The sequence below is a fragment of the Perca flavescens genome, chromosome 2, assembly GCF_004354835.1.
Source record: "Perca flavescens isolate YP-PL-M2 chromosome 2, PFLA_1.0, whole genome shotgun sequence".
NCBI classification, from domain to species: Eukaryota; Metazoa; Chordata; class Actinopteri; order Perciformes; family Percidae; genus Perca; species Perca flavescens.
The window spans coordinates 20,144,549-20,158,492 of NC_041332.1; the positions used below are offsets into that span (position 1 = coordinate 20,144,549).

The window sequence follows — 13,944 nt, forward strand, 5'->3', positions numbered from 1 at the left end:
CTTATTCGACTATCGAGAACAAAGCTTTGGATCTCGTTTTGGCTGTCAAGCACTTTGAAGTGTAGCTGTCTCACTCAGGCCAAGAAGTGGTGGTGTATACAGACCACAACCCATTGTATTTCCTAGCCAAGTTCAGAACCTCCAACCAGAAAGTATTAAGGTGGGCACTGTTATTGCAGCCATACAATTTGGTGGTGCAGCACGTGGCAGGAAAAGATAATGTTCTGGCAGATGCACTGTCACGCATGCTATTAGGGGAGCCTACCTGAGTATCCATCTATGTGAGTTTCCGGTTCACTGTTGCACATTCTTTTGGTGTTTCTTTCCCAAGAGGAAAATTAGAGATTGAAAAAGGTCACTATCGGAATCCTTTGGAACCACTGCTAATTAAAGAAAAGGCTACAAACAATTTAGATGCACCTTTCAAGCCGTAAGTGGTTGTTGTTTGATACTCAATATAATATGCAATAAGATAATTTTGTTTCATGATTTAGATTAGTAATTTGGATTAAAGAGCAGAAATAAACCAATGTGTCAGCGCCGTGTTTGTAATCCACCTCCAGGCCAACCTGCTTCTCCAGGTTTGTTGTTCTCATGTTTTGCAGCTATAACAACTCGCCCATGCACACACACCAAACACCCACTCTTTCCTATTGTCAGATTATTTTTCTTGCTTTGAAACCCCCCCACACACACACACACACACACACACACACACGTTCAAATATACAACTACACACAGCAAGCCAAAACCCCAACTCACTCCCCAGCACGCTGTACAGGAGCGCCTCAGTAACGTCTCACATGAATGCGTGGGGAATCAGCAGGGCTTTGATAACAACATATGTTTTCATGTAGGGATTGGAGTGTGAAGATCCCTGGAGAGAAGCAGAACCTTTGCCAGAGGCACAGGGCTAAAGAGATTTACAGGAGCTGCACTGGCGAAATGTTTCACTGATTACACAATTGAATTGAGTCCCAAACCAAGGTGAGGTTTCTGAAGGAGCAGAAGATCTCAGATCACAGTGAAGTCCCTTCAGGTATTATGCCAACCAAATATCCTGCACTTCCTTGCTGATGGAAGGTGATTTCTGTTACAACCACACTCTCACACTTACGTTATACTAAGATCGAGTCAGAAGCATTTTGTTGTTGTTGTTGTTTATTTGTTTTTGTTTTTGCAGTTGCAGTATGTCTTCACAGAGGCATTTTAGTCTTGTCTCACACTGTGCTGTAGGGGAGCCCTGATGGGATAATGATAGCACACTTAGTGCATATGCCACAAATGTATCTTTGCCTGAAGAGTGTATTGCTTACATTTTTGACCATTGCTATCACGTGGGAGTGTCTTGCTGGCTTTTACCAAATATTGCATGCTGTGATGTCCTGCAGTGGTGCCGTAGGTAGAGACGGGCAGGAAGGATGAGAGGACAGCAGCATAAGCGGCAGGTGGGGAGATGGGTATGATGCAGCTATGCAGGATCCCAAGACAACCAGAGAACAATCTGTTCTTTGTTTTTTAGTTTAGCTGTGTGCATATAGTGCTGACTACACACACGCACGTATGCACGCACGCACACCACCACCACCACCTAGTGAGTTTGACTAGTTTACTAATTGCGAGTAACAAGAACATTAACACTTTTGTAAATGGTTACTACAGCGATGCTTTGTTTGATATGTGAGGAAAAATACAGGTTATAGGTTTCAATGATGTCATGTATTATTATATAGCCCACAACTTGGCTGTGCATTCCTGAAGTTTATGTGTGGGCACTAACGTGTTTGTGTGTGTGTGTGTGTGTGTGTGTGTGTGTGTGTGTGTGTGTGTGTGTGTGTGTGTGTGTGTGTGTGTGTGTGTGTGTGTGTGTGTGTGTGTGTGTGTTTGCATGCACAGGCCCTTGTGATTCTTTGCATGAGTGCGTGCAGAAAGCGCAACGTTCTCACTGATAAACAATGCCCATAAGTCCTCGCTGCTCCTGTGATGCGATGATGCCGAGCTCTGCGGGTGGTGGTGATATGTACCCGTTTGACCTACCATCAAGTAAACAGTAGGGGAGAACAAAAGTGTTGGAGGACACAATGTTCTTTTCAATGTGACCTTAGCTCTTTACAGTTTTTTTTCGATTGCTTAAGCACTATTTTGAAAACATGGACCGGTTTTTCAAAACCCTACACACAATTAGCACAACCACACACCCAATTAGCAGAACACCTCAGAGCCTTTGCAAAATTAAACACTCTCCATTTTTTGCTTCCCTATTCCGATACCTGAACTTGAGTATCGGCCAATACCGAGTACCGATCCGAAACCAGTGTGTCATATATTTTATGTTTTAACAACTGTATACTTACTATCCCTGTATGGATGTGATATGATTTCTATCTTTGTTGTCGGTCTGGTTCAGGTTAAACTCTTTGTGAAACATGAAGAAATACAAACAATGAATGCCACAGAACTTTCTTTTATTATTCAGTTTGACAGTCAGTTATAACGGAAAATGAACATAAATAAACTACTTTAACGTATATTTTCTTTAGGGTTTTATTACATGGTATCGGATCGGTGCTTAAACTCCAGTACTTCCCGATACCAGCGTATCGGAGCCACTTATCAGTGATTAGAGTACTGTAAATGAAGTACACAGAGAAAGTGCAAATATACAATAAGTTCACCAAACACTACACAAGACCAATGCGACTGGGGAAAATATAAATAATTTCTCTCCATACACCCAAATCAGTCAACATGGAGAATCACAACAAAACGTGTCCCAGTTTTCATGCTAATACAGTAGTGTGCATAACACTGTTAGCTCAGCAAACAACAGATACATTTAAAATACTGTATCCAGGTTACAATTACAGAAAAAACAACAAACAAAGATCTGAAAAGAACTGAAAATACAGTACAGAAAAGACCTGCTGCATTTTTATAGTGCTTAAACCTGATTGGTGTGTCTATAATTTAGCAATCATGTATTTGCGTACCTGATGGCTGTGTTTCACCAGTTGGCTCACAGGTGTAGTCATTTGACAGTCAGTGCTTTGGAAATGCAAGGACGTGACATCATGACATACTTCTGTGTCTAATGTATACAAGTGTGTTTAGTGTTTTGCAAATGACTGTGTATTGTTTTGCAAAAAGTGTGAGGCTGACATTGTGCTTATAGTGGTGCACATATGGGTCAGTGTTTTGCTCTTTGAGTGTAAGGTTGTGATAAGTGTGTAATACTTTTGATTTCAGTGTGTAAGCAATCGGCAAAAACTGTTTTAGCTCAATATTCTGGGAATGGCCTTGCTGCCAACGCTAAAAAGTAGTTCATTTTAGAGCACCGGAGTAATAATATAAGCAGGCTCAGGGTAGCAAAGTTACTATCAGGGCTCATGACAAATAATTCTGTTCTTATTCTCAAAGGTATGTGTGTCCAAATCCCAGATCCCATTGCTACAAGACCTCCAGGCTTTTGACTCGCTTACTATAGTAGATCAGTTCTTTGTGCTATAATCGACCAACACCCGGGTGTTTGGGCCAAAACAATAACCTGCTCCAAAAACAAAAGCATGGGCAAAATGGAACTACGGCACTACAGTCATTAAGAGAACAAGGCAAAACCAGCTATTTTAACTGGAGCATGGGGAGTTCTGAAACCAGGGCCGATAAGTAAAACTTAAAAAATCAATTACACTGCCAGGGCCATGTAGATATGTAGATTTCGCCACTAATGTTGTCCCCAAGCAACAGGAGGCGGTTGAATGTGGCCTAGATCTGTTAGCATTCAGATTTTTTTGGATTACACCCAGTGTGACAATTGAACACCTTCTGAATATTGGTATTTACTTGTTATTGCTGCGGCCGACCCCCGCATCTATTTTTGGCAGATGATAGCTGAGCTGGAACAACGTTGTGGGGGTATTCATTTTTCCCTGGGTGCTAAATAAAGAGGCACCATACGCTCAGTGCTTTTTCTATCTCTCCCTGTGTTTTAACTATGTGTATACACTGTGTGTTTAACATATACAGTATGTGTCTTTGTTAGATATACACACATGCCATTTCTGTCTTCCTATCATTATTTCTCATTCTCGCTCAGTGGAGCCGTCTGTTTATCTGTTTTCTCAGGTCTGGCTAAGAGGTTGGTGACCTGCCCCAAGTGCGCAGTGATGGTTTTGATTTATAGAGAATTAAGTGTTAACGTTTTTGGCTCTTACTCATATTACTCTTTTCACCATCAAACAACCTTCTTTGTTTCTGGCACTTTGTGTCCTAAGCTCAATTAAATGTGTATGAGGAAGAATGCAAAATTGGAAATTACCATTACTTAAGTGATCAAAATAAACCATGCATAATCTTATGGGTATTGCTGAATCTAAAGGTATTTTCAGTGTGCAGACAAATGAAATACAAGACTATGTACTCCATTAAACATTATGCCATCTCAGTAACATTTAAAATTGAACACATCAGACTTTACGGTGGCATCTTGTGTGTATCTGCAGGGTTTAAAAGTTATCTTAGGAAAAGGTAAGGGCAATTTCAGATTCTCTCTGCTAAACTCTCTGTCTGACAATCCACTTTTACATCTGAAACATTCAAAGTGCTCGTGCAAACACCATTATCTCTGCAAACGTACCAGCAACCATTGAGTATAGAGCCTGCCATGCTTTCGTAATTGTGCTTTCATGAAAAGAGTTGTCACAGTACTTAGAACCTTACCTATACATTTTAGTATGAGCCATACATTTGTATGATGGATACTAGTAAATTCAAAATACTTAAGTTGAGTTAGTGTATTTATTGTCCTCAGTCATGCACATTGGGCATGGTGATTCAAAGAGACATTGTGGCAAATGCTTCAGACAAACATGAATGGCTCTGGTGATTAGCCCTTTTTTCTTTATTTTTAGTTCCCTGTTCCCATATGTTGATTGGGGGAATGTGGCCAGGGTTTCCATGGTGATGCTTGTAACCCAGTTTGTCTCTGAAGGTCTGAGGATTGTTTTTCATTGTGCTCAAGAGCGGAGATGGAGACAAGAGGGCAAAATTGAGAGAAATTAAATTGGTCACAGCTCGGCTCGCAATGAAAAAAATAAGAGATGGTATACACAACAGTACACATTGTTATTTAAATAACACATTTTTAAGATTTTTTTGGGGCATTTCAGCCTTTAATGGAAAGAACAGCTAGATATGAAAGGGGGGAGAGAGAGAGAGGGGGATGACATGCAGGAAGTCATCTCAGGTCAGACTCGAACCCTGGACCTTCTGTTTCAAGGCATACACCTCTACATATGTGTGCCTGCTCTACCAACTGAGCCATCCCGGCCACTCACAAAATGGAAATTGAAGTTAACTTCAAATAGCCTCTGCTGCACCGCATGGTCCCCAGGTGCTGATGAATCCCATTTCCAATCTCTATAGCTCTCACGGTCCTTCTAAAGCGTCCATTACAAGTGATAAGGCACCTCCTTCTGTTTTGTTTACAATTCAGTCTGTTATTTCTTGCCTTAATTCTGCTTTTATCTTACATATAGCATAAGGCCACGTCAAGATTCATCACTTAAACAGATGGCTGAGTTTTCAAAGATGCTAAAAAGTAGCTCATTGTTCAAAGTGAAAGCAGCAGTGATTGGATTTTGTTTGAACAATAGCAAAGCTTCATCAAAGTTGGATTGTCATTATTTCGGAATACACCATGCGAGACCAGCGCAGAAAGTCTCATTTCCCCAGAGAAGGTGGGAAGACCAGACTATGGTATCTCTGACTTGTGCTGCTTAATGTGTTGCATACAAGAGTTTGAGCCTGAATATTATGTTCCCTAATTAGTATGTATGTAAAACAATGATTTCTTAGAAGTTTGAACTCTCATCCTGAATAAACAGAACAAGTTACAAAATATCATTCATATTCCAAAGTAGTATAGCAATAGGCTCACTTCTGCTCTGAAGAGAAGCAGTGTGGTTCATCCAGGTAATCTGGCCACAAATTCCAGGACTCAAAACACTTTCAAGTTTTAGTCAGTTTTTTAGTCTTAGATGATGTGTTAGCTTACTTGACCGAAATGGTTCCATCCTACAATTTCCAGATGGAAAATCATGTTTCCAGCTGAGATTACTTGAGAAACATAAAAATGTAACACTCTATCTTTAAGCTGGTATGAACAGATTATGCTGAAACAGCTGAAAAAAGTTGTCAACAGTTACCTAAGTGAATACAGCGTGTAGTTTCTTTTTAGCAACAGTTTGCTTTATTTGCAATTGTTTCTTAAAAGCATCATATGTCTTACACTCCAGGATATAGTGTCCTTTCTCTCACAGAAAGAGTCTTCTTTCAGAATAAAATCTGTTCTATTACTGTAAGTCCATTCAGCTTTACAGTTATCACACATAGCTAATGAACAGTTCCAGGTACATTTTTCAATGTGCATCTCATATAAAATGTTCACTCACTATGTCCACTACTTTGTCATTACTAAACATTGTCCCAAAATATGCACAATAACGTTGCAGTCAGTGGGCTTATTTGCTAGCTAACAACCGCTAAGGAAAAATCCAGCATATACTGTAGATGGTAGTGGAGTTTAGTGACAAAACAAAATGCTGAGGGACCATTACTTCACTTTTCCATGTTGGCTTTGAACGGTATGTGGCCCACTAACCTGGAAAACGTTTTAAACAGTAAGTGAAGGCTACAGCATGTCGGGGGAATACGTCTCCTGCAGCGGGGAGTCAGAGGCAAAGGGGCTACAGGGTTCGCTAACGTTAGCTTCTTGTCTCAACTGGGGTCTGATAAACAGTAACTTCATCAAATGCAGTGCCCATTGCACTATTTTCCAAGTATAGTAGCTGTCATACTTCACGGGATCTGTGTTTTTATGGTAAATCAGCTGTCATCGCTGTTTGTCACTCTGCCTGATTAACTGCTATACACTGTTGTTTATTTGGTTGTCGTGACTTTGCCAGTAATGACGTCCTGTCACTATTCCAGTTGCTCACCCTCAAAGGGGAGAGAGAGCCGATGACTGTTGGCTTGAGTTCAGTGGAGCGACGACTTAATGACATTTCATAAAATACTGAAGCAGCTACAGCATTAATTTAATAGTGGCGGACTGCCGCTGCTAAATGTATATAGCGGAAACCCTGAATTAGGTAGAATAATTGAGAACACCTGTGTGGGTGTACAGGGCCTTTAAAGAAGTCTGCAATGCACAATTTTCAGCTTTGTGTCATGGCAGTGTGTGCAGATGAACGATGTTTGGCCCTCCGCACAGAGCAGCAGAGGTCCGTCTAGATCCGCTGACACGGATCATCCGGCATTGTTGCTCCAGTGTTGATCCAACTAAAGAGCACATTAAATTGTGCTGTAGTAATATACATAGGCCTAATAGGTACAGGATGTCCATCTGTAGTATCAGAGAAATTACCAACACTCTTACTTTTTCCTTACTAACACCATGATGCGTGACTCGACAGCAGAACTTCATGTAGCAGCAGACCTCGACTGAACTGCTTTAAGGCCTTTTTATGCTTCTGCGTAGAATCGACGGCGTACCCCCGCAGACCCTTTTGCGTCTACGCCGGACCCTACGCCGTAGCCTGACGTGCACCTCTCGAAAAATTTAACTACACGTCGCAGCGATGCATGTCGCTCGGCCGTGGCTTGGTAGCATTGCATTCCCCCGGCTCATTTCCTGGTTCTCCTTCTCCATAAACAACATGAAATCAAGGAGAGGGTTAACTTTTCCTGCTACAGTTTCCCCGACCTTGATCAGAAAACACAGGGGAGACACCTTGTTTCTCTCACTATGACTCTAGAGTTGGTACTTGCTCCGAAGTTAATCGCCGTCACTCTCTCACTTCTCCCTCGCTCTATATACACACACACACACACACACACACACACACACCCACACATGCCAGCTCGACATACACACCAGCGCACAAGTATAAACATCAGGCCACTTATGTAGGCTACGGCGAAAGCTCTGCGTGGAGCCTACACAGAACCCTAAAACGGCCTTTAGTGTGATAAATCAATCATTACCACCTTGTGTTCACAGACAGCTTCAATATCAACTATACAAGATAAAGATTTAACAATCTGTTGCTCTGTTTCTTTACTCTGCTCTCCGGTGGAGTCTGACACAGCATGTAGGGTATCAGTCATTTAGTTTATTCAGCAGACATTGGCGTCACACTGAAAGTTGATTGATATCTCCGTTTAAACTTTCCTTCTCTTCCTGACAGATTAAATACCTCCCTTCTCTAACATTTTATGAATCACCTTTTTCCTATTTAATTAAATTGTCTCACTTTGTTTCTCCCTCCACATATATATCTGTATGTGTCTGTTTGATCATCTCATTGTTTATTGAAGAAGCACATTTTAGTGAGCAAAATTCTCTCACACCTCATTATTCCGGATTACTTTTTGTAAAGCATACTGTCTCTAAATACTGCAGGCAAAGGGCAAAGTCCAAGAGGTTGAGTTATATTATTTCATCTCCCATTCTCTCCATATCTGCAATTACGTCTGGTTAAAGCTACTATACATGAGTGCTTGTTGGCTTCTGTTAAAGAGAGTTTTGCATTATCTCTTCCTGTGCAACAAAATGATCTTTTGCCATATACCTAATGCCTGATATTCATTTGGGCAAATGGGTAAATACAGATGGTAAAAGAAAGTCTTTCCTACGGTTTCCTAAGCTATTTATCAGACGGGATGTGGGAAAGTAGTGTTCAAAGTGTCTTAATATTATTCTGAAGATAATGATGATGTGTATTTGTATTTTTGCCATCTGCCTGCAAAGAATGTTCTTAAATATATATATATACCATGTCCACTAAAGTGATTATTTGTCTCCTTTCTGTCCCTCTTTTGCTGTCTCTTTGTCTGCAGGGACCCAGTTCACTGGAGGATCCTTCCAGTCCCAGTTCAGCCAGCATACAACAGCCTCGAGATCGACAGAGTTTTGTCCAGGAACACTTCCAGGCTCAGTACAAGTGAGAAGCGTAGACATGAGGAGCATGCTCAGATATTCCAAAAGCTTTGTTTTACTTCTAACTTGAGCTGATTTTTCCCCGTTTGTTGGCCTTTAAGTTCAAGATAATGTCAAATCCAGTGCTTTTTAGTCTCTGTAACTATTTAGAAATTTAAGATGGCTGCAGTGCGACTGTGTGAGATCAAGTCTGGTCGAGTAGATTCTGTATCTACATTGTCTAAACTTTTCATTCTGTCATGCGTAAATGACCAAGAACTAGTCTAGAAGAAACTTTAAAGTTTCATAGTAGTTAATTGAAACAAGGAGATCATTTACTCTGCACACGTATGGAGTAAGGCCAGATTTCCCAACAAACTTTATAGGATACCATCCACAAGATTAAGACTGACATGCCGACTCAAATGTGAATCGAGTTTGAGCAACTTGCAACATTAAAACAAATTGCATGTGTTTTAAGTAATGCTATCACTGACTGTTACTCTATAGTTTGATAATTCCTTCTTATTATAGTCTATCCTGAGGTTGTAGCTCTTTTGTGTTCCTTTTGTTAAGTAGATTGTATTGTTTTTTCTTTTGCATTGAGGTGTTTTCTATTTGTTCTTGTGAGTATTTGTTTTGGGACCTCAAGGGGTTTATCCTGATATACTGTATAAAAAGTGACAAAAAAAAAGGACAAAACTTCAGTCAAAAGCCTATAACTCCAAGCTCTTAGTAAGAAGTAGGACGAGGACTTTCTATCTTAAGTTCCTTATCAATTATGTAGTAGGCAGGCTGGATCCCACCAGGCACTATATCTAATGTCCTGAGGTTGTGTTTAGAGTGCAATACATACCATTAAAGAGAATAGGTATTCAGCACAGGTGAGAATATTTTTTCTCCTCTGTGGATAAGAATGAGTATCTCGAGAAAGTAGGTCAGACAGACGTGTGAAGGATTCAGGGGATCCATCTTTTGTGCTGCCTTCTGTCCCTCATGCTTCATTTACAGAGGAAAGTCAAAGTGAGGTTCTCTAGTTTAATAGACCCTCAAATGGAATTGACTCAAGACCTTTCAGTAACCTGGTCAACACAGTCTTGGCTGTGTACATTCACATCATCTCTTCACTTTCCACTTGATTCCTGATCAATATAACTGTGATATAAAATGGTATGGTATGGTCTCCGTGAACCATCACCTTATCGTGGTGGAGAGGTTTGTGTGTCTCTGTAAACCTGAGGGCTGTGTTGTCTGGAGCTGTGTGCTCCTGGTAGGGTCTCCCAAGGCAAAGTGGTCTCAGGTGAGGGGCCAGACAAAGAATGGTTCAAAAACCCCAATGAATAAACGAGGTAGAGATGGAGTGACCCTGCCCTGAGGAAGCCCGGGGCCCCCGTCTGGAGCCAGGCCCAGATGGCGGGCTCGTCGGCGAGCGTCTGGTGGCCGGGTTTGCCACGGAGCCCGGCCGGGCACAGCCCGAAAAAGCTACGTGGCTCCCATCTCTCCAGCCCATGGGCCCACCACCTGTGGGAGGAACCACTGGGGTCGGGTGCGTTGTCACACGGGTGAGGTCAGGGTCCTCGACGGACCAGACCCGGGCAGCAGACGCTGGCTCTGGGGACGTGGAACGTCACCTCTCTGTGGGGGAAGGAGCCGGAACTGGTGCGGGAGGTGGAGCGCTACCGGTTAGATCTGGTGGGGCTTACCTCTACGCATAGTCTCGGTTCTGGAACCATACTCCTGGATAGGGGTTGGACTCTTTTCTTCTCCAGAGTTGCCCAGGGTGTGAGGTGCCGGGCGGGTGTTGGGATACTCACAAGCCTCCGGCTGAGCGCCGCTACGTTGGAGTTTACCCCGGTGGACGAGAGGGTCGCTTCCCTACGCCTGCGGGTTGTGGGGGGGAAAACTCTGACTGTTGTTTGTGCATATGCACCAAACAGGAGTTCGGAGTATTCGGCCTTCTTGGAGACCACGACTGGAGTCCTGCATGGGGCTCCAGTGGGGGACTCCATTGTTCTGCTGGGGGACTTCAACACGCATGTGGGCAATGATGGAGATACATGGAGAGGCGTGATTGGGAGGAACGGCCTCCCTGATCTAAACCAGAGTGGTTGTTTGTTGTTGGACTTCTGTGCTAGTCATGGATTGTATATAACAAACACCATGTTCGAACATAGGGATGCTCATAAGTGTACTTGGTACCAGAGCATCCTAGGCCAAAGGTCAATGATCGATTTTATAATTGTTTCATCTGATCTGAGGCCGTGTGTTTTGGACACTCTGGTGAAGAGAGGGGCGGAGCTGTCAACTGATCACCATCTGGTGGTGAGTTGGGTCAGGGGGTGGGGGAAGACTCTGGACAGACCTGGTAAGCCCAAACAGGTAGTGCGGGTAAATTGGGAACGTCTGGAGGAGGCCCCTGTCCGACAGACTTTCAACTCACACCTCCGGCGGAGCTTTTCGTACATCCCTGTGGAGGCTGGGGGCGTTGAACCCAAGTGGACAATGTTCAAAGTGTCCCTTGCCGAAGCTGCGGCGAGGAGATGTGGTCTTAGGGTCTTAGGTGCCTCAAGGGGCGGTAACCCACGGACACCGTGGTGGACACTGGTGGTCAGGGAAGCCGTCCGACTAAAGAAGGAGTCTTTCCGGGATATGTTATCCCAGAGGACTCCGGAGGCGGTTGCAGGGTACCGAAGGGCCCGAAGGGCTGCAGCCTCTGCCGTGAAAATGGCAAAGCAGCGGGTGTGGGAGAAGTTTGGAGAAGACAGGGAGAAGGACTTTCGGTCGGCACCAAGGTGCTTCTGGAAAACTGTTCGCCACCTCAGGAGGGGGAAGCGGGGAACCATCCAAGCTGTGTACAGTAAGGATGGGACACTGTTGACCTCAACTGAGGATGTAATAGGGCGGTGGAAGGAGCACTTTGAGGAACTCCTGAATCCGACTAATACGCCCTCTATGTTAGAGGCAGAGCTGGAAGATGATGGGGGATCATTGTCAATTTCCCAGGCGGAGGTCACTGATGTAGTCAAACAACTCCACAGTGGCAAAGCCCCAGGGATTGATGAGATCCGTCCAGAAATGCTCAAGGCTCTGGGTGTGGAGGGGCTGTCCTGGTTGACACGCATCTTCAACATTGCGTGGAAGTCTGGGACAGTGCCAAAGGAGTGGCAGACCGGGGTGGTGGTTCCCCTTTTCAAAAAGGGGGACCAGAGGGTGTGTGCCAATTACAGGGGTATCGCACTTCTCAGCCTCCCTGGTAAAGTCTACTCCAAGGTGCTGGAAAGGAGGGTTCGGCCGATAGTCGAACCTCGGGTTGAGGAGGAACAATGCGGATTCCGTCCTGGTCGTGGAACAACGGACCAGATCTTTACTCTCGCAAGGATCCTGGAGGGAGCCTGGGAGTATGCCCAACCGGTCTACATGTGTTTTGTGGATCTGGAAAAGGCGTATGACTGGGTCCCCCGGGAGATACTGTGGGAGGTGCTGCGGGAGTATGGGGTGAGGGGGTCTCTTCTCAGGGCCATCCAATCTCTGTACAATCAAAGCGAGAGATGATGATGTGGTCCTGATGGCATCATCGGCCTGTGACCTTCAGCACTCACTAGATTGGTTTGCAGCCGAGTGTGAAGCAGTTGGGATGAGGATCAGCACCTTTAAATCTGAGGCCATGGTTCTCAGCAGGAAACCGATGGAGTGCCTACTCCAGGTAGGGAATAAGTCCTTACCCCAAGTGAAGGAGTTCAAGTACCTTGGGGTTTTGTTCGACAGTGAGGGGACAATGGAGCGGGAGATTGGTCGGAGAATCGGCGCAGCGGGTGCGGTATTACATTCAATTTATCGCACCGTTGTGACGAAAAGAGAGCTGAGCCAGAATGCAAAGCTCTCGATCTACCGGTCAGTTTTCGTTCCTACCCTCACCTATGGTCATGAAGGCTGGGTCATGACCGAAAGAACGGGATCCAGGGTACAAGCGACCAAAATGGGTTTCCTCAGGAGGGTGGCTGGCGTCTCCCTTAGAGATAGGGTGAGAAGCTCAGTCATCCGTGAGGAGCTTGGAGTAGAGCCGCTGCTCCTTCGCGTCGAAAGGAGCCAGTTGAGGTGGTTCGGGCATCTGGTAAGGATGCCCCCTGGGCGCCTCCCTAGGGAGGTGTTCCAGGCACGTCCAGCTGGGAGGACGCCTCGGGATCCCCCAGTTGGAGCTGGTTAATGTTGCTCGGGAAAGGGAAGTTTGGGGTCCCATGCTGGAGCTGCTCCCCCCGCGACCCGATACCGGATAAGCGGACAAAGATGGATGGATAAAATGGTAAATAAGGAGAAAGGCTTGTTTCATTTCAGACTTTAATGTTGTGATTGGACCATCAGATTATTTGAAATAACTAATTTGGCAGTAGTAGGGAAGTCTTTTTTTAGGGGTGTGACGAGACACTCAGCTCACAAGACGAGATGATACAGGATATCGGGTCCACAAGAACGAGAAGAGATTTTAACACTATTTTAAAGAAAACTTAAATGACAAAAAAAAGCAAGCACTGTCAAAGGTTTAGCCAAAAACTGAAGTGGCTTCTCTCCTGTATGACTAACCTCTTCAGACCTAAGAACTGCAACGTTTCCACCAGGAATTCAAAATGCTGCCACATGGGCTTTTGCCGGGGCAGTTTGGGCGCCGTTGGCTTAAGACTTATTTGTGTGTGGGTTGAGTGGAGATTTATAGAAAGAGAGATCATGCCTCAACCAAAACATACATGACTTTCAGTGATCATGTTGCTCACAGTCTGAATACCCTGGAGAGTGGTCCTGTCATGTTTGGTCCATCACACACAGTCGACCCGAAGCAGATTAGTGTGTGATCCAATCAAAAAAAAAAGATCAACCTCTGACACTCGTACAGTATTGACCACCACACTGCGAGGTTAACCAGACATTAATTCATGGGATTATCCCATTCCCTCAATGGCAGATAGTGGATTGA

The 13,944-nt window shown here is 44.2% G+C and overlaps 1 protein-coding gene across 1 annotated transcript in view; it reads left to right on the top strand.

The window, feature by feature from the left end:
- Positions 1-13,944, top strand: part of usp43a (ubiquitin specific peptidase 43a) — a 117,016-nt gene that overhangs the window by 33,971 nt on the left and 69,101 nt on the right. The window contains exon 3 of the mRNA XM_028604538.1: positions 8,900-9,003. Coding sequence (XP_028460339.1) covers positions 8,900-9,003 — 104 coding nt within the window. The remainder of the gene's footprint in view (positions 1-8,899; positions 9,004-13,944) is intronic.